At 32.5% G+C, this 18,440-nt stretch overlaps 2 protein-coding genes across 2 annotated transcripts; one reads left to right on the forward strand and one right to left on the reverse strand.

Moving 5' to 3' along the window:
• Nucleotides 1-1,335: 1,335 nt before the first annotated feature.
• On the reverse strand, nucleotides 1,336-4,162 carry LOC112751763 (RHOMBOID-like protein 2). The gene is made up of 5 exons (XM_025801006.3): nucleotides 3,627-4,162; nucleotides 3,010-3,173; nucleotides 2,702-2,865; nucleotides 2,277-2,527; nucleotides 1,336-1,642 (listed from the first exon to the last, which is right to left on the reverse strand). The coding sequence occupies exons 1-5, from the start codon at nucleotides 3,959-3,961 to the stop codon at nucleotides 1,528-1,530; spliced, it is 1,029 nt and encodes a 342-aa protein (XP_025656791.1). The 5' UTR covers nucleotides 3,962-4,162; the 3' UTR covers nucleotides 1,336-1,527.
• A 5,602-nt stretch (nucleotides 4,163-9,764) lies between these two features.
• Nucleotides 9,765-10,313, forward strand: LOC140179457 (uncharacterized). The gene has a single exon (XM_072218355.1). The coding sequence runs from the start codon at nucleotides 9,765-9,767 to the stop codon at nucleotides 10,311-10,313; it is 549 nt and encodes a 182-aa protein (XP_072074456.1).
• The last annotated feature ends 8,127 nt before the right edge of the window (nucleotides 10,314-18,440 follow it).

The following is an 18,440-nucleotide window of genomic DNA, read 5'->3' on the forward strand; positions in this document are numbered from 1 at the left end:
GTTTTGTGTTTCAAAAAGTGGTGGGCACAAGGAAAACTTTCAAGTAAATATATTCAGCAAGAGAAGCTCTGATTAACATTTAAAAGAATGGTATGACTTGAACATATTTATAGTTATATATACAACATAGGTGACAATATACTAGAACATCAAAGATAATGCTACCATTTTATGCTATCAACCACTGCCTAAGGTCTTAAACATTCTTCAACAGATGCACTTATTAGATTTTAAACCTTCAATCACTTTGATCCACTCTTCAATTCTGTTTTCTATTTTGCTATTGCTAGGGTTCTTTGTTCCCTTTTCAGTTTCAGAGGAGAGGAGTGGGACTGGGCTGCGTTGGGGGATTTGGGATTTTATGGTTTTTTTTTTTTTTAAGGTATAAAACACTGCCGTTTTGGAGGAGTGCACTGAACCAAAAAAAACCTTTAAAAAAACTGGACGGTTCCGGAGATTCACCGGTTAACCGCCAGTTTGACCGATTTTTTAACTAATTTTTTGCCAAACAGTTTATAAATCTAACCGAACCAACCTATGATTACTGGTTAACCCGATTGAACTGACTAGTTTGGTTCGGTTTTCAAAACAATAAAGCTAATATGTAATTTTTTTTATTTATATGAATTTAACTAATACGGACACACGATAAATTTATTATTAGTAGAAAGTTTTAAATTTTTTTAATAAATATATTAAAAAATTATATTTTTTATATTTTTAACAAGAAAAAAATTAATTTATAATCTTTTTTTTTTACCAAAGATATGAGACTCGAACCCGCAACCTTTTAATTGAATATGGAGAGACTATGCCATTTGAGCTATTACTCATTAGCAAATTAATTTATAATCTTAACATGTAGGCTGGAACATAAAATATAAACCCTATTTATATTTCACAGCTTTTACACTTTATAGTGATATATTTTGGTAGCTACAATTCAAGCATCTTGTCATCATTTCACACGGGAAAAAAAATAGCGGCTCTTCATTCACTGAACCAAACCTCTCATATAACCTCTCATACTTTCAAGCAAAACCATTATAGTGTTAAGAGTGTACGGTTTTGGTTTTGGTTTTAAGAATCGATTATTATGGTTTGAATTTTGTGCAATTCAGTTCGATTTTAAGATTCATATATCATATATGTAATAAGTTTAGGGTGACATGATTTGATGATTGTTTAAGTTCCATACACGTTATAAGTTTTGGATTAGATGATATTAAGTTTAAGTTACTTGTTAAGTAACAAACTGAAAAATGATTATACACATTACTAGTGTAAATTTCAGCTTTCTGTAGTTAAAGACCCAGAAGACTATTGGAAAATGAATTCATGTACAAATAAATTTCTTTGCATATAAAATAGAAGAGTAGAAGTATTCATAAGTCCACATAGTCAAACCATTAGTCAATTTTTAAAGACATTAGCAAAGAAAATAAAATAAACGAATTTCCCAAGCTATTAATATAACTATACATAAAAGAACAGAAACAGGATCATGCCCCCTTCAAACCTTCATTATTAACTGTCATTGCATTTCCATTTAGAAGTTGGAACACATGTTAGATAGTGACACCAATGGCAATGATCATAGCCATTGTCACCCCGGAATAGCATCACCAAAGCAATCAATAACCTGCAATCCAACCACTTGTGATATAACTACAGAAGCGCATGAATTAGATCAATCACAAACTATTAAAATCACAGCAAAGCCAATGATGGAATCAGCATTGGTTGGTAGAAAGTACATTAATCAACAAGTAACAAGCTTCACAATGTTCTACTAAATAGAACTCGTTCTCCCTTTTCCAAGAAAGAAATAAAAATATGGGTAAACTACATTAACCTCTTGTAAAGTTAGGCAATACTACATGCACTGCCCTTGATTTGTCATGCCTATACTAGTTTACCGGAGGGCAAGTTAGTGTCATCTTCTTAGGGAAGCCTTTTCCCATTAAATGACATCGGCTACATGGACCAAAGACGTCACTACGTCGTGTCCATGCATTGGAAGGTGACGAAGTTTTGCGTTAGTTGTAGCAGGCCTAACACAATTCTACATAGATCCAAAGATGTCATTGCGTAGTGGCCATGCATTGAGCAAGTTAATGTCATGTTTTACAAAACAAAAGGGACTAAGTGTTTTATAACCTAAATCTTAGGGAGATTAGTGTATATTTTTCCAATTAGAACGATGCTGTTGGTAATATCGCCTAAACCACTAAAAACAATAACATTACTAATAAGTATTTTAGAAAGGAGCTCACCCAACAATCAATAGAACAAGAGAGATAAGCCATAGAGCATATTGGTAAGCCTTGTATTTTGACTTGAAGCGAACACCAGAAGGAAGACGCTGCTGCTCTAGCCAACCGTATTGAGGACGAGGAAGAAAGATAAAGCCAAGGAGAAATCCTGTTAGGAATCCCCCAATGTGAGCAAAATTATCAACATGGGGCAAAATGCCAATGGCAAGATTGATGACAATAATGACCAAAAGTGAGAGTAATGCAGCAGCCTACAAAATGCAGAAGAAGAAGAAAAGTGAGTCAAATGAAAATTGAGCCTACTGTACTATAAACAGAATCAAGTATTGTTTCAAAACTAAGTCCTTTGAATGTAATTAACTCTTCAACTTAAAGAACTCCTAAGCATAGAGAACAGATAAATAAGACTGGACCAATGTGATCACCTTGTTGGTATAAATAGTCCAGTTAGTAATAAGTTCCGAAAGCATTGCTCCTAGAAGTCCAAAAAGAGCACCAGAAGCACCAACAGAGATATTGTTTCTAATAAATAGAGACGAGAGCACACTCCCACCAAATCCAGACAACAGGTAAATGATTCCTATCCTCACTGCGAAATATAAATGAAAATGTTGGATATAGTCATCTATAGTGTTGATCTTGAATAACACAAACTAAAGTTCAATGGTTTTATCTATGTCTTTCTTTAGAAACATGATGATCAAAATAACCCCTTCGGGAAAAGGAAGCATACCAAACCCGAATTGTTGTTCGAGACGAATGCCGATAAAGACCAAGCTCAACATGTTTGCTGCCAAATGAACAACTCCGGCATGTAACCAAATGCAAGTGATAAGTCTCCATCCCTGATGATGATTAACAACACTATCCCATTGAAGGGCTCCCATCTTAGTCAACCTTCAGAAATCAAAAGAAAACAAAGTAGTTTCAATCAATAAAAGTCCTTCAGGAACATGATTAGTTGATTACTAGACTACTCCACAACTACTATTATCAGTAATTCAGATAACTGCAACTTATTATGCCATGGAAAATCCAATCCTCTTTGTTCAAGTTTTCACAAGAGGATTGAGCAGCAAAGGACAACATTCCATTATTTTGAAGACATTATTTTGGAAAACCTAATAAACTCTTAAACATAATGTTTACTTCAAAGCCAAAACACAACCAGAGGAACTTTTATCTAAACTGAAATGCTAGACTATACTACCAAATTGAGATCATGAGATTAATACCAACATCAACAAAAACACAACAATTCCCAAAATAATAATAATAACAACAAACAATGAGAAAGAACAAAGCATTGAAATTGAAGCAAAATTGAAGAGCAGTGATGAGAGTTGTTACGTTATGGAAGAAGGTCCAAACAATGGATTCTCAGAGAGAGGCTGAAAGGAGAATCTACCGAGAAATGTAGCCACACAATGACCCCGAACCCGAATACCAGAATTTTTGTTGGGACAATCATTGATGTACATAGCGACAATGAAAACAACAGAATTGGCAAGAACAAACATAGGAACAAGCCAGGATGTCCAAGTGGTTTCTGAATGATAAAGATGAGAAGCAGTAGTAGAAGTAGTAGGAGCAGCATAGTAGTAATTCCTGTTGGAATTCCGTATCGGTGCCATGTTGTTCTTGTTAGCCCCACCAGCTTCTAGATCTCTGTAACTCCCAGACATGTTAAAGTTGTTGTCTTTCAGTTCTCATTTGGAGAGAGGAAGCGGAAGCAGAGGTAGATTAGATTTGGAGGAAGAGGGGGAGTTACTGTTTACTAGTTAAGTTTGTAACTTGCACACCATTAACTATTAACCAAGTAATTAAAATCAAACCTTCTAAGAAACGTGTGTTCGTGTGCTGTGCCCCACTCCCATTAATCAAAAACATGAGTTTCAGATTTCTAATTATTTTTCTTATAAAATATCATATCTAGTATTATAAAACTTATTATATATTTTTCTGTTTTCTACTCATTTTTCTTTGTTCAAAATTTTCAAACTAATAATGAAGTATTGAACCATCTCAAGCTATTATTTTCTAATCTATAATTCTAGTTTATTAACATTACAAAATATATAATTAGTTGTATTTAAATATATAATTAGTTAAAATATAATACTTCAATTGTATTTAAAAAGGAAGATCCTAAGATTTCTATTTTAGACATAAAGTTCAATGTCCTATCTCATTTTAATTCTTGTTCTAGACAGAGGCTTAGATGACTAATTTTTTAGAGATAATACTTAATTTGGTCCTGAACTTATATACGAGTTTTAATTTAGTTTCTGAGGTTTCAATTGCCTCTATTTAGTCTCCAAAATTTATAAACGTATCTCATATTAGTCCCTGAGACTATTTTTAGTATAAAAACATTAATAGAACGTTGTTGTAGACTATCACATGTCACGTTAAAACTTGTAAAATGATGCAGTTTTGGTTTTGACATTTAAATAGCTCAAAAACGGCATCGTATTACTTATTTTGTTAGGTAAAATTTTAATAAACACCATTTAGAATATTGTTTTTAGGTTATTTAAGTGCCAAAACCAAAACGACATCATTTTACAAAATTTAGTGTGGCATCCAGCTGTCACGACAGTATTCTGTTAATATTTGTACGTTGAAAATTATTTCAAGAACTAACATGATTTATGTTCACAAAGTTTGGGGACTAAATAGAAGCAATTGAAACTTCATGAACTAAATTAAGACTCGCATAAAAATTTAGGGACCAAATTAAATATTATCTGAATTTTGAACGACAGTGAATTATTTACGAGGATTTGTGGTGTTTACCAAGGAGTCTTTGTCTTTGTTGGTCATCATAGTGACGTGGCAAATGGTGATTGGGTTCAAGTTTGGAGGGTTTGTTGAATGGAACAACGTCAACAGAGATTGTAATGTGTTTTACTTTCCGGGAAAGCTACATTGTTTGTTATTCTAATCAAAGTATAAACTCCTTTTACTCTCTAGAACAGAAATTAAACTTCAAATATGGAACATGCCAGAGCATTGTAAGACAACAACTTTAGGAAGAAAAATCGCTGCTAGGGTGGGAGAAGTCATGGAATGCAATGTATTCTCAGCGGGTCCAGGAAAAGGAAACTTTCTTAAAGCATCAGTCATGATAAGGATAGAGGATCCACTGAAAGAAGGCTTAAACATGGGGAGTAAGCGAGATGGTTTAACAAAGGTGGAGTTCAAATATGAAAGGCTGCCCACATTTTGCTACTTTTGTGGCAGGATCGGACATGATGTAGCAAACTGTGAGATAGCAGAAGCAGAAGAAGAGCACACCAGTAGTTCAAAAAAAGGGCTGGGAGCCTGGCTAAGAGCAGATATAATAGGCAATAAGGTGGAGCAATCAGCAGAACAAGAGAAGCCAACTAAAACGGGAGACAAAGAAACTGAGAAAGGAACGCAACAAGGAAAGGGAGAGGTGTTAGAAAAAATGGCAAAGCTAACTATGAAGGAAAAGAGCCAGCAATTCATAGAATACAAGGAAGGAAGCAAAGTCTCAAACAGGGAGAAAGCACCACATCAAACAGCAGATGTTGAAACCATTATCATCGAAGAGACGAACGGAGAGGCTACAGATCAGGGGGAAGAAGACAAAGAAAAAGGAAAGAAAGTAGATAAGGAACTAAAAGAACAGAAGAAGGACAAAGATAAAATAGAGGACGAGGAGGAATCTCAACTTCAGAAAAATCAAAAGAAATGGAAGAGGATGGCAAGAGAAGCTCCACTAAGAATAACATGCCAGAAAACTAAAGAGCCAGAACAAAATAAAAAGAGGAAAGAAGAAGACACAGAAATGGAGGACAGGGAGATGGGAGGCAGCAGCAAACGCTACCAAGCAAGGAGCAAAAATACACAGGCAGAGGCTGCAGGGCAGCCCTGCCAAATCCCATGAAGATAATTAGTTGGAACTGCCGTGGGCTTGGGAACCCATGGGCAGTGAGAGCTTTGAACAAGCTCTTGAAACAGCAAGCTCCCAACCTCATATTCTTAATGGAGACGAGGAGAAAGATTGACGAATTAAATCGTATTAGGAATAGAGGAGGAATGGGAAACATTGCGGGGATTGACTGTGAAGGGGAAGGAAGAAGTAGAGCGGGCGGCTTGGCGGTTATGTGGGATAGCTCTATTGTTTTGGAAGTATCATCAATGTCCTTGAACCATATAGACATGAGGGTAAAAGCAGCAGAAGTTGGACAGCAGTGGAGGATTACGGGGTTCTATGGGAATCCGGATGCAGCCAACAAGAAAAAATCATGGGATCTCTTGAGCTCGCTTGGTCAATCTCAAAACATGCCGTGGTTGGTTTTTGGAGATTTTAACCAAATCCTGGAACAGAAAGAGAAGACAGGGGGACTGCCAGTTACTTATAGCCAAATGAAAGGCTTTCAAGAGGTACTACAAATGAATCAGCTGCTAGACTTGGGGTTTGTGGGGCACTCTTTTACATGGACAAACAACCAACCAGGAGAAATGAACATTCAAGAGAGACTAGACAGGGCAGTTGCAACAATTGACTGGAAGGAAGCTTTTCCAGAGACAATTGTAAGACACTTGCAGAGGTACAGATCAGATCATTGTCCTCTCTTAATAGATGTAACAGGTCAAGAGAACAAAAGAAGGAGGAATAGGCCAAATATCTTCAGATTTGAAGAAATGTGGCTTCAAAACCAAGAGTGTAAAGAAGTAATTTGCAAGAGCTGGTCGGGAAGTGCAGAACATTTGAAATGGAAGCTGGAAAATTGTGGAAGAAAGCTACAACAATGGGGAAAACATAATTTTGGACAACTACCAAAGAAGATCAAAGAGAAGCAGGATTCTATAGAACATCTCACAACCCTCCCGCAATCTGAATCGACCATCATGAGACTAAAAGAGACACAAAGGGAGTTAGACGATTTGTTGTACCAAGAAGAGATTAAGTGGGCACAAAGATCAAGAGCAACGTGGCTTAAAGCGGGGGACAAAAATACTAAATATTTTCATCAGAAAGCATCACAAAGGAACAAAAGAAACCGTATAGAGAGGATTACCGATGATGCAGGAATTCTTTTTGAAGATGAAGAGAAAATAGAGGAAATTATAGTGAACTTTTATGAGGATTTGTTCAAGACCGAAGGGACAATGGAGGAAGAACAAGTGGCTGCAGTAGTGGGAGGCAGAGTCTCGCAGGAGGCTTTTAATATTTTGGAGGAGGACTTCACACAAGAGGAAGTCAGAACAGCCTTAAAGCACATGCACCCAACTAAAGCCCCCGGACCGGATGGGATGCCGGCACTCTTCTACCAAAGAATGTGGGATATTGTGGGAGAGGAAACTTCCAAGTGGGTCCTTAACTGTCTAAATGGGGAAGGAGACTTTGAAGAGATGAACAACACCTTTTTGTGTCTAATCCCCAAAACAAAGACCCCAAAGCACACTAGAGAATATAGGCCGATATCTCTTTGCAATGTGATTTTCAAGCTAGCGACGAAGGTCATTGCAAACAGACTAAAGCAAATTCTTCCGGGGATTGTGGGAGAGTACCAAAGCGCCTTTACTCCAGGTAGATTAATTACGGACAATGGCTTGGTGGCTTTTGATATATTCCATTATATGAGGAAAAAGGTAAACGGAGCAAAGGGTTATGTGGGCATAAAGTTAGATATGGCAAAGGCTTATGATCGGATCGAATGGAGTTTTCTCTTGGCGGTTATCAAGTGTATGGGGTTCCCACAAAAGTGGGTGAAACTAATCCAAAAATGCATCAGGTCGGTGTCTTTCTCAGTACTTATCAATGGCAGTCCCTCCAAGAGTTTCAAACCTACTAGAGGCATAAGGCAAGGGGATCCCCTTTCTCCATACCTATTTTTATTGTGTGCGGAAGTGTTCTCAGGTCTCCTTATCAAGGCTCAGGAAAGACAAGCGATTCAAGGAATAAAGATAGCTAGGAATGCACCCGAAATATCACACCTTTTTTTTGCGGATGACAGCATTCTCTTCATAAGAGCAACAGATCAAGACATCATTGAAGTGAAGGAAATTCTACAAACATACCAATTAGCTTCAGGCCAAAGGATCAATTTGGATAAATCGGAAATCTCTTTTAGCCGAAACGTGCCTCCTCTCAGACAGATGCTTATCCAAGATTGGTTACAGATTAAGGCAGTGGAGAACCATTCAAAGTACTTGGGGATTCCAACTTTTGTTGGAAGATCTAAGAAACAAATCTTTGATTTTGTCCAAGATAGAGTTTGGAAGAAGCTGAAGGGATGGAAGGAGAATAGCCTTTCCAAGGTGGGGAAAGAAGTTCTTATAAAATCAGTCGCTCAAGCAATCCCCTCATACATTATGGGATGTTTCCAAATGCCCAAAAGTTTATGTCAACACATAGAGAGCATGATCAGTAAATTCTACTGGGGGAGCAAAAATGGAGAAAGAAAAGTGCATTGGGTTAGATGGTCAAAATTAAGCTTGGCAAAGCAAGAAGGGGGGCTAGGTTTTAGAAGCTTTGAAGCTTTTAATCAAGCACTTTTGGCCAAACAAGGATGGAGATTGATTAAATTTCCTAATTCACTAGCACCAAGGACATTGAAAGCCAAATACTACAACAAAAAATCTTTTCTAAAGTCAGGTATAGGAAACATGCCAAGCTACACTTGGAGAAGTATTTGGAATGCTAAATGGGTTCTACATTTGGGAGGCTTGTGGAGGATCGGTAATGGCAGATCAATTAGTATAAAGGAAGACCCATGGCTTCCAAATCAAAACGGATTCAGAATTTGGAGTACCTGCTCAAGTTTTGATTCGGAAACCAGGGTGGAACAACTTATTGATCAGGAAACTATTCGATGGAGAGAGGACATTATCAGACAGAATTTCTATCATTTCGAAGCAGAACAAATACTTAATATTCCTCTAGACCAAAACCAACAAGAAGACTGCTACTACTGAAAAAAATCAAAGAAGGGAGAATATGAGGTCAAGAAAGCTTACCACCTCATCCGCTCTCAGCCACAAAACCATGCTCAGTCCAGCAACCAGGAGCACCAGAACAGATTCCCTTGGAAACTTCTTTGGAACACAAAAGCACTGAACCGCACTCTTAATTTCACATGGAGACTGCTAACATCATCCCTGCCAACTAGAATCAACATTCAAAAAAGAGGTATCACAAGCACATCACTTTGTCCAAGATGTTGGAGAAAGGAAGAGACAGAAGAACACATATTCAAAGATTGTACCTGGACACAACGATTTTGGTTTGCTAGCCCTTTCAACCTCCGAACAGAGAGAGCACAGAACCACCCAATTGGAGCTTGGATTGAAGAATTACTAAACCAAATCAGAAAGGGGGAAAGAGGTCTTTTTCTGGAATGCCTACATGCAATATGGTGGGGAAGAAACAAATTAATTTTTGAAGATAAGAAAATAGACATACAAGAATTAGTGAACAGAGCAACTCTTAGATACCAGGAATTCACAGTCATGTCAAGGCCGACAGAGAACTTCACAGCAGAGCCACCACCAGGGAGTCGTAGTTTAATGTGTTGGGTGCCGCCGGAGCCAAATCTCTTCAAATTGAATGTGGATGCAGCAATTTCAAATGAAGGAGCGAATGGAGGAGGAGCTGTTATTAGGAATTCTGAAGGAGAAATTATGGTTGCAGCTACTTGGTTATTCTCAACCACATCTACAATTGAAGCGGAAGCCACAGCTTGTCTTTTGGGCCTTAACTTAGCATTGGAGTGCTGTTTTTTTTATTTAGCCTTAGAAGGAGATAACGTTGACGTTATCAAAGCTTTAAAGGGGAATGACACTCACAGGAATTATTTTGGAACTTTAGTGTCAAACTGTAAAGAGGCTTTAGGTAAATTTAGATCTATTCACATTTCCCATGTAAAAAGGGAGGGAAATAAGGTAGCCCATGCTTTGGCCAAATTAGCTCTGACCCAACCAAATGTTATATGGTTGGAAGAAGCTCCTGAACATGTAACTAATTTGGCCCATTTAGATATTTTGAGTTCTTATGTTTGAATACAATTTTCTCCTTTCAAAAAAAAAAAAACTCCTTTTACTCTAAAGCAAACAAGATTCGGTGTAAGAGGTCCAAATTCAAATCCATCTAAATTAAATTTTTTTAATTTAATTTAAACTAAAAATTAATTAAAATGATATTAATTTAGATTTAATTAAAATTTATTTTTAATAAATTATATAAATTGAATTAAATTTAAAATTTATTTTTTAAAATTTATCTAATCTAGTTTAAATTATATAATTTAATATAATATTATTACGTTGTTATATTTAAAATTTTATTTATAATATATTCAATTTATTATATATTTTTATATTATTTATATATTATTATTATTTGGTGAATATTGTATAAATTTAAAATAAAATTTATTTATATATTTATTTTAATTAATTTATAATTTTATTTATATTGTTATTATTGGTTTTTCAAGTATTTATTATTTAAAATTTGAAGTTGAGACTTTTTATATCTATTTAATTTTTTTATTTTATAAAATTACAAATACAATTTAATCCAAACTACTTAGTACTTGTTTGGGCGCCATTATTTTGTTTAAAAAATATCTTTTTTAATGAAAAAAGATCTTTTTTTATTTTTTTTGCGTGTTTGACAAATTTCTAGTAGTAAAAGTAAAAGTATTAGGAAAAAACATCTTTTTTGAGAAGCTGTAATTTATATTTTTTTTAAAAGATTTTTTTTAAAAAAAAATATTTTTCATGTAATAAATAAACAAAAAAGTACTTTTAAATTGTTATACCCAAATATAATTAATAGATAAAAAGATCTTTTTGCATGAGATATCCAAACATAAAATTACTTTTACTTCTCTATAAGATATTTAAAAAAAAGATAACTCGAAAAAATATCTTTTATTAAAAGCTCACTCAAACAAGCACTTATAATTGGATTGGATTAGATCAGATTCTCTACAAAAAATATCAAATATAAACTACTTCTTAAGTAAAATTAGTATTTGAATCGAATGAATTTTTAAATCAAAATCAATCTAAATTGCACGAACACTCTTAATTATTGTTAAGATCGTCAAAATAGATCAAATTTATCGAATCAGATCATTTACTCGTTTAAATGAGCAGATTTTTGTATTTAAAATTAGATATCATTTAAATTTCAGTCTAAAAAATGAGTCTGATTAATTTAAAAAATTATAGGTTAAAGGGATCAATCTACAAACTAAATGGATAGTTCGTTTATTTTTTTGTATTTAAAAAAATTTCAACGCATCACTTATTAAATCCAAAATCCAATTCATACACACACAAAAAAAAACTATTTATTTAAAATTTTGACTCAAAAATAATCTTTTTTGTCAAAGTATTTTTATAAATAAATAAACGAACCAATAAACGCGTACGCATGAGTGGGAAGTTTGTCATACGATACGTATGTGTGACCTACGCGTACGCGTGACAAGCATTACGGGAGTTACGTTAGTTTTTTCGTAGGGTCTAATAGAGGCATTTGGACGAAGGAACTGATCCGTCCAACTTTTTAAAACGTCAGAAATTTAAAAGTGTTTTTCAATTATCAGGGACGAAAATGTCTGCAAGAAAAAAAAAATCAGACATAAAAATGTCCTTTACTCTAATAATAATAAATAATCTAAAAAATTATAACCGATAAATAATGCAAATTTAAATAGGCCAATTTATAAGTTGGGTCTAAATGAATTAAGTTGGCCCATTTAACACCTCCAACTACCCTAACCAAATATATAGCAAACAAAACTTGGATGATTCATACTTTCCATTATCATTGATATAAAAAAACCATATAATTCTTGTTATAAAATTTAACCACTTGAATTATTAATTAGTTTCTCTAATGATGTTTTGCTAAATTATGTGGATCAAGTTCTTCAAAGGGAAATACTATGAAACTTAAACTTCTGTCTTGCATCCAATAGCATGGTACCGTTGTAATAATTTGCTTATGATGATGGTGGTGTACTTAGATTTTGGTCATAATCTAATTTCTAAAAATTAGTGTACTTTTTTTTTGTCATAATTGGATAACTTGTTATTTTTTATCATATAAAGGTTGCAACATCTACATACAGTTCTAATTATAAATGATACAAATTAATTTAATACTTATGAAAATTTAGATTAATTCAGCAAAATTAGCTAACATTATTACATATATACTACTCATTTTGTACGATTTTAAATAGATTTGGTTGATTTAAATAAATTACTTATTTGCTTTGAATTAGACATAAGTTTGAGTCCCATGAATTTACAAACTAAAGTAGAAAGAGCTTTATCTTTGCTGGACATTAATTATTAATTTGAGTTATAACCTTGAATTAAGAGGGTGAATTAAAATTTTTAATGATTATTCACAGTGTGTTATTATTAGATTTTTTGGATATTATTAATTTAAATACAAGATAAGATTGCTGAATTTGTTCAAGGCCAGGTTATCATTAATTATTGAGATGTAAGGTGCATATTATTGTGAAGACTGAAGAGCATTCTTGGATCTCCTATGGGTATATTATTAGATGCATTATTCATTTGTAAAATATAATATTTTTCTATTGTAAAACATTATTTGTGAAATATAGTAAAGTGAAATAATATTTGAAAAAGTATATGTAGATAATGAAAATATTAAACAATGTGAACAATTGATATATCGGATATTTATTTCACTAGGTGTGTGGATGGTTATTCTAATATTAAGATTTAGGTGAGTAATTTAGAGGTGTAGTATGTTTTGATTTGATTAGTGGTTGTTCATATTGTTCAAAAAAATTATTAATTACCTAACATTACCCAGGGGAGTGTTAGGGGAACAATAAAAATTTTGAACAACATGAATAACCACCAATCACATGAAAATATACTACACTCTAATTTAATGCTACTAATTACATTTACTCTTTTAACCCTAATAATTCACATTGTTTACACATTGTTCAAAAATCTTGTTGGTTACCTATATTTTTCCAATATTTTAACACAAAGGTTTAACTATTACAATTTTTTATTAAACAACAACAACAAATGTCTGAATATATATTATTTAATTTTAATATAAAATATTTTATACAATCATATAATTATAATTATTCTCTTATATGATTATTCATGCGATTAATATAAAAGATTAAAAAATAATTATTTTTGTTAATATAACGTTATATGATTTAATACATATATAAAATAATTTTATATCGATAATACATTAAAATTAGATTCATATAATATATATATATATATATGCATGCTTTATTGGACACGGTTATGTTCACATAATCTCTCATGAATATGGATTCGTTGTATTTTGAAGGTAACTAATTTTTCCTCTAAATCCATCCAAATTTATTAGATAAAAAATATTAAGTAATCACGTCTGATGAATTGGATTCTTAAAATCATCTCTTCCGTCTCTCCAAATGATGTGCGCAAGTGATGAGTAACATATAATAAGGTTCTGAAAATTGAATCGATCATCAAACTATTTTAATGATTGATTTATTAGTTTATTGGTTTAATTAATTCAATTAAAATTTAATTAAAAAAATTATTTTATAATAAAATAATAAAAAATTATAAATAAATACATCGCATAATATAATTATAATTTAATATAAATTTTAAAATATTTTTTAAATTTAAAATATTACATGTAAAAACATCAATCAAATTATTATTCACATATGCATTATTATAACTAAATTGATTGTTTTAAATCATAAAATATATTAAAAATATTTAAGCTCATCAATTTAAATTAAAACTCATTAAATTAAAAGACTGATTAATTTAATTAAGCTAATTCAATTTATATATTTTTTCATTAAACTAAAAGGCTAGTAATGATCAATTTATTTCTTTTTTAACAAAGGTTGATCATAAATAAATTTTTTGCATAATTTATTTCTTCCCTAATAAACTTTTAACAAATTTTTAGCATAATTTTAATAAAAATTAACAAAAATTTCAGCACAATTTTAACTAATATTAACCAAGTGAACTAAAATCAACTAATTATTCAAATTAATGATTCAATCCAAAAAAGAGAACAATACAGCACATGAGCATAAATAATCATTCTATAAGGCAAATTTTAATTTGAGTAGCACATTAACACTAGTAAACCCTGAAAGGATAATAACAGCAACACTAAAAAAAAAGTTATGTAGCAAGAAAATAGAAGAGATGAGTATTGTGTGGAGGAATAAGCTAAAGATTACACAAGGTTAACTAATTCAACTGATTACACTTCTTTCAATTTTGTTCTTGATCATCTTAATTCTTTAAAACAAAAGAGTTATTCTCCTTTACAATAAAAAAAACGAAGAACAAGAGAACGAAAATTTTAAAGAAAAATGAAACGATTAACAAAATTTTCAGCACAATTTTAACAAACATTCACCAAAAAACTAAAATCAACTAATCATTCAAATCAATGATTCAATCCAAAGAAGAGAATAATACAACACATGCGCATAACTAATCATTCAATGAGATAGATTTCAATATGAGTAGCACACTAGCACTAGCAAAATCCCCCCAAAAAAATTATTATGAGAAAAAAATGAAGAACAGAGAACGAAAATTAAAAAAATTTACGCCATTGTCTTCGAGGAAAAAGCTGCGCACCTGCGTGAGAGGGAACAGGGTTCAGGGACTTGAAGAACGCCGAAAGGACGAAGAGAGAAACCCCTGAGTGCGACGGACAACGGCTGTGGCCCAATTCTTGCGGCGGTGGAACTGGTGCTGTGGTGGCTGCAATTTCAACAGCTAAAAGAAAAGCTGGCTGTGCGAACGGAAAGTTGGCTGAAAGGAACTTGCGATGGTAAGTGACTTCCACGGACCTTACGACAGCAGCAATGGCTGGACAGAGGTTGTGCCGGAATTTCGAGGTGAAGAATGGAGACTGGAGACGTAAAAATTGAGAACGAGAGGTGATTAATGAGCATGGAGAACTAGAGGCTCGAGAGTGTACTGTGAGTGTCTGAGTGAAAGCCAAAGACTATGGTTCCTTTTTTTGTGCTAAATCAAAATGCAGCATTTTTCATTTTTTTGGTAAAATTTTAAAAATTGGCCAAATTGCGATTTAATCTGACCGACTAATTTTTAACCAGTTTAACAGTCAAATTTTTAGATGTGACGGTTTTATATTTTGTCCAAACTGTATTTACTAATAATTTTAATTCTATCGATTTATTCGAACCGATTTTCAAAGCATTGATATATAATGACCAACAAATTTCATGCGTATTCCAAATTGATGATTTGGGCATGCATGTAATTATTGCTCCAATTCTGACCCTAATGATAATATAATTAATTAAATAAATGATTCACGTATCACATATTCTTGTAATATATGGCTTTAATTACATTTCATGACTTACTCAGATTAAATATTAAAATTGCTTGTTGAAAAATATTATCTGCGAGATCCTTTATGTTATATGATGTATCTTAAAAATATCGTATCGTGTCGTATATCATATTGTGTCATGTACCATAACTATGCTTTCTAATTCTAACTATGATGAAGTAGTAGGCTAATAGCTATTTGCTTGGCCTCCCTTTGATTTCTGGAACCTAATGCTTGTATATACACATTAATATAATTAGATATTTTTTATGTGCCAAGAAATAAAATGAATTGGTGCAAATATTAGGGAATTTGATACTTTTGATTTTAAATGTTAGTGTATAAAAAAAAGTGAAGAATAGGAATGTGATAGGTATTATTGTAGATAAGCAGTGGAAGAATGATGTAATGAATGTTAAAAAACTGGAAATTAGATCATCTCTATCAAATTTGTAGTGGAGGGAAGTACTTTTCATGTGATTAGCGCCTATGCACCGCAAGTAGGTTCGGACGAACAACACAATATAAGATTTTGGGAGGATTTAGAGAGTTTGGTTCAAAACTTACCTTCGGAATATAACATTTTCTTAGGAATAGATTTAAATGGTCATGTTGAAAGAGAAGTGACTGGGTATGAAAATATTCACAGAGGCCATAGTTTCGGGGTGATCAATGTCGAGGGTAAAACTATTTTAGACTTTTCCTCAACCATTGACCTTTTCATCGCAAATACATGTTTTAAAAAGAGAGACGAACATCTTATAACCTATAAGAGTGGCATGAAAAGCCCTCAAATCGACTTCTTCCTTATGAGAGTCGACTAAAAATTTTGCATTAATTGTAAAATTATCCCGGGAGAGAGTTTAACAACGCAACATAGGATGCTCATCATGGATTTTCGCGTTGAGGAAAAGTTGAGAAAAAGACATCATACGAAGAAACCAAGGACGAGGTGGTGGCGGATGAAAGGTGAGGAATAAAGAAGCTTCCTAAGACGGGTAAGAGAAGAGGCAAAGTGGGATGGAAATGGAAGCGCGGAAGAGATGTGGAGGAAAATGACAGAAGTTATCATACGAACAACAAAAGAAAATTTTGGTGAATCTAAAGGGATAGGACCAAGAGATAAGGAATTCTGGCGGTAGAATGCAAGTGTACAAGAAAAGATAAAGGTAAAAAGGGAGTGTTTTAAAGAGTGGTCTTTGTGTCGCAATGTAGATAATTGAAAAAATATAAGACAGCTAAAAAAGAGAAAAAAGTGGCTGTAAGTGAAGCAAGAATAAGAGCATATGAGGGTCTTTACCAGTTTTTAGGTACGAAAGAAGGAGATAAAGGTATATATAGAATCGCAAAGAGGCATAAAAGAAAAACGATAGATTTGGATCAGGTTAAGTGCATAAAGGATAAAGATAGAGAGGTGTTGGCTTAAAAGAAGAAGATTAATGAAAGGTGGAAGAGCTACTTCTACGAGTTATTTAATGAAGGGCAAAAGACTCTTCCGAGCCTTGGTCGATTATGCACAAGAGAAGAAGATCAAAACTTTGACTACTATCGAAGGATTCGTGACTTTGAGGTAAAAGATGTTCTAAAGCAGATGAAAAATGGTAAGGCGGTAGGACCTGATAATATCCCGATTGAAATTTCGAAGGGTCTTGAAGAAAAATGTATCAATTAGTTAACCAAGCTTTTTAATGAGATTTTAAGGTCAAAGAAGATACCTAATGAGTGGAGAAATAGCACCTTGATACCTATCTACAAGAATAAAGGGGATATACAAAGTTGCGAAAACTATAGAGGGATCAGGCTCATGAGCCATACCTTGAAGTTATGGGAAAATGTGATAAAACGGAGGTTGAGAAAAGAGACACAAGTAACAGATAACCAATTTGATTTTATGTCAAGTAGATCAACTACTGAAGTAATATACTTGTTAAGAAGGATGATAGAGAGGTATCGTAGTAATAAAATGGATCTACATATGATGTTTATTGATTTAAAAAAAATATATGATAGAGTAACAAGGGAGGTCTTATAAAAAATTTTAAAAAAGAAGAAAGTAAGAATAGCATATATTCGTGCAATTAAAGACATGTATGATAGAGTCACAACAAGCATAAAAGACTTAAGGTGGTATATATACTATATATATATATATATATAGGGACGGATTTATGTGTAAGGGTGTGAGGGCAATTGCCCATTGAACTTTCAAAAAACTAATAACATGTATATATATGTGTAGAGAATTGTCCCCATTACACTAATTTATTTGCTCCCACACTTTAAACAAAATTATGTGTAAGAAATGTTTACATTATTAGATATTAATACAATAATAAAAATTATTGTATTATATAAATTCAAAACAAATATTAATAATAACTAATAATAGTCTAATTATTTAATTGCCTAAAATTAAGTTTAACTTTTTAAATATAAATGAGATTATTAGTATTTAATATTTTTTTATAATATATATCATTTATATAGTTTTTATTGTTTTGTTTAATTTAATTTCGTTTATATATACATATAATATTGTTTTTGCTAAAAAAAAATTAAATATTATAAAATATCAACTTTGCAATTAAATATCAAAAAATTATTTGATATTTGTTTAATAGAAAAAAATATATTATTTTATCTATACTTACATATAAAGATAATTGTAATTGTTTAATTTGAATTTTTTTTTTCACAATTTTTTGTCTCGCATAATTTTAGAGAAAATTCAGACACCAAAATAAAAAATAGTCAAAATT

Source organism: Arachis hypogaea, chromosome 15, assembly GCF_003086295.3.
Source record: "Arachis hypogaea cultivar Tifrunner chromosome 15, arahy.Tifrunner.gnm2.J5K5, whole genome shotgun sequence".
In the NCBI taxonomy this organism is placed as follows: Eukaryota; Viridiplantae; Streptophyta; class Magnoliopsida; order Fabales; family Fabaceae; genus Arachis; species Arachis hypogaea.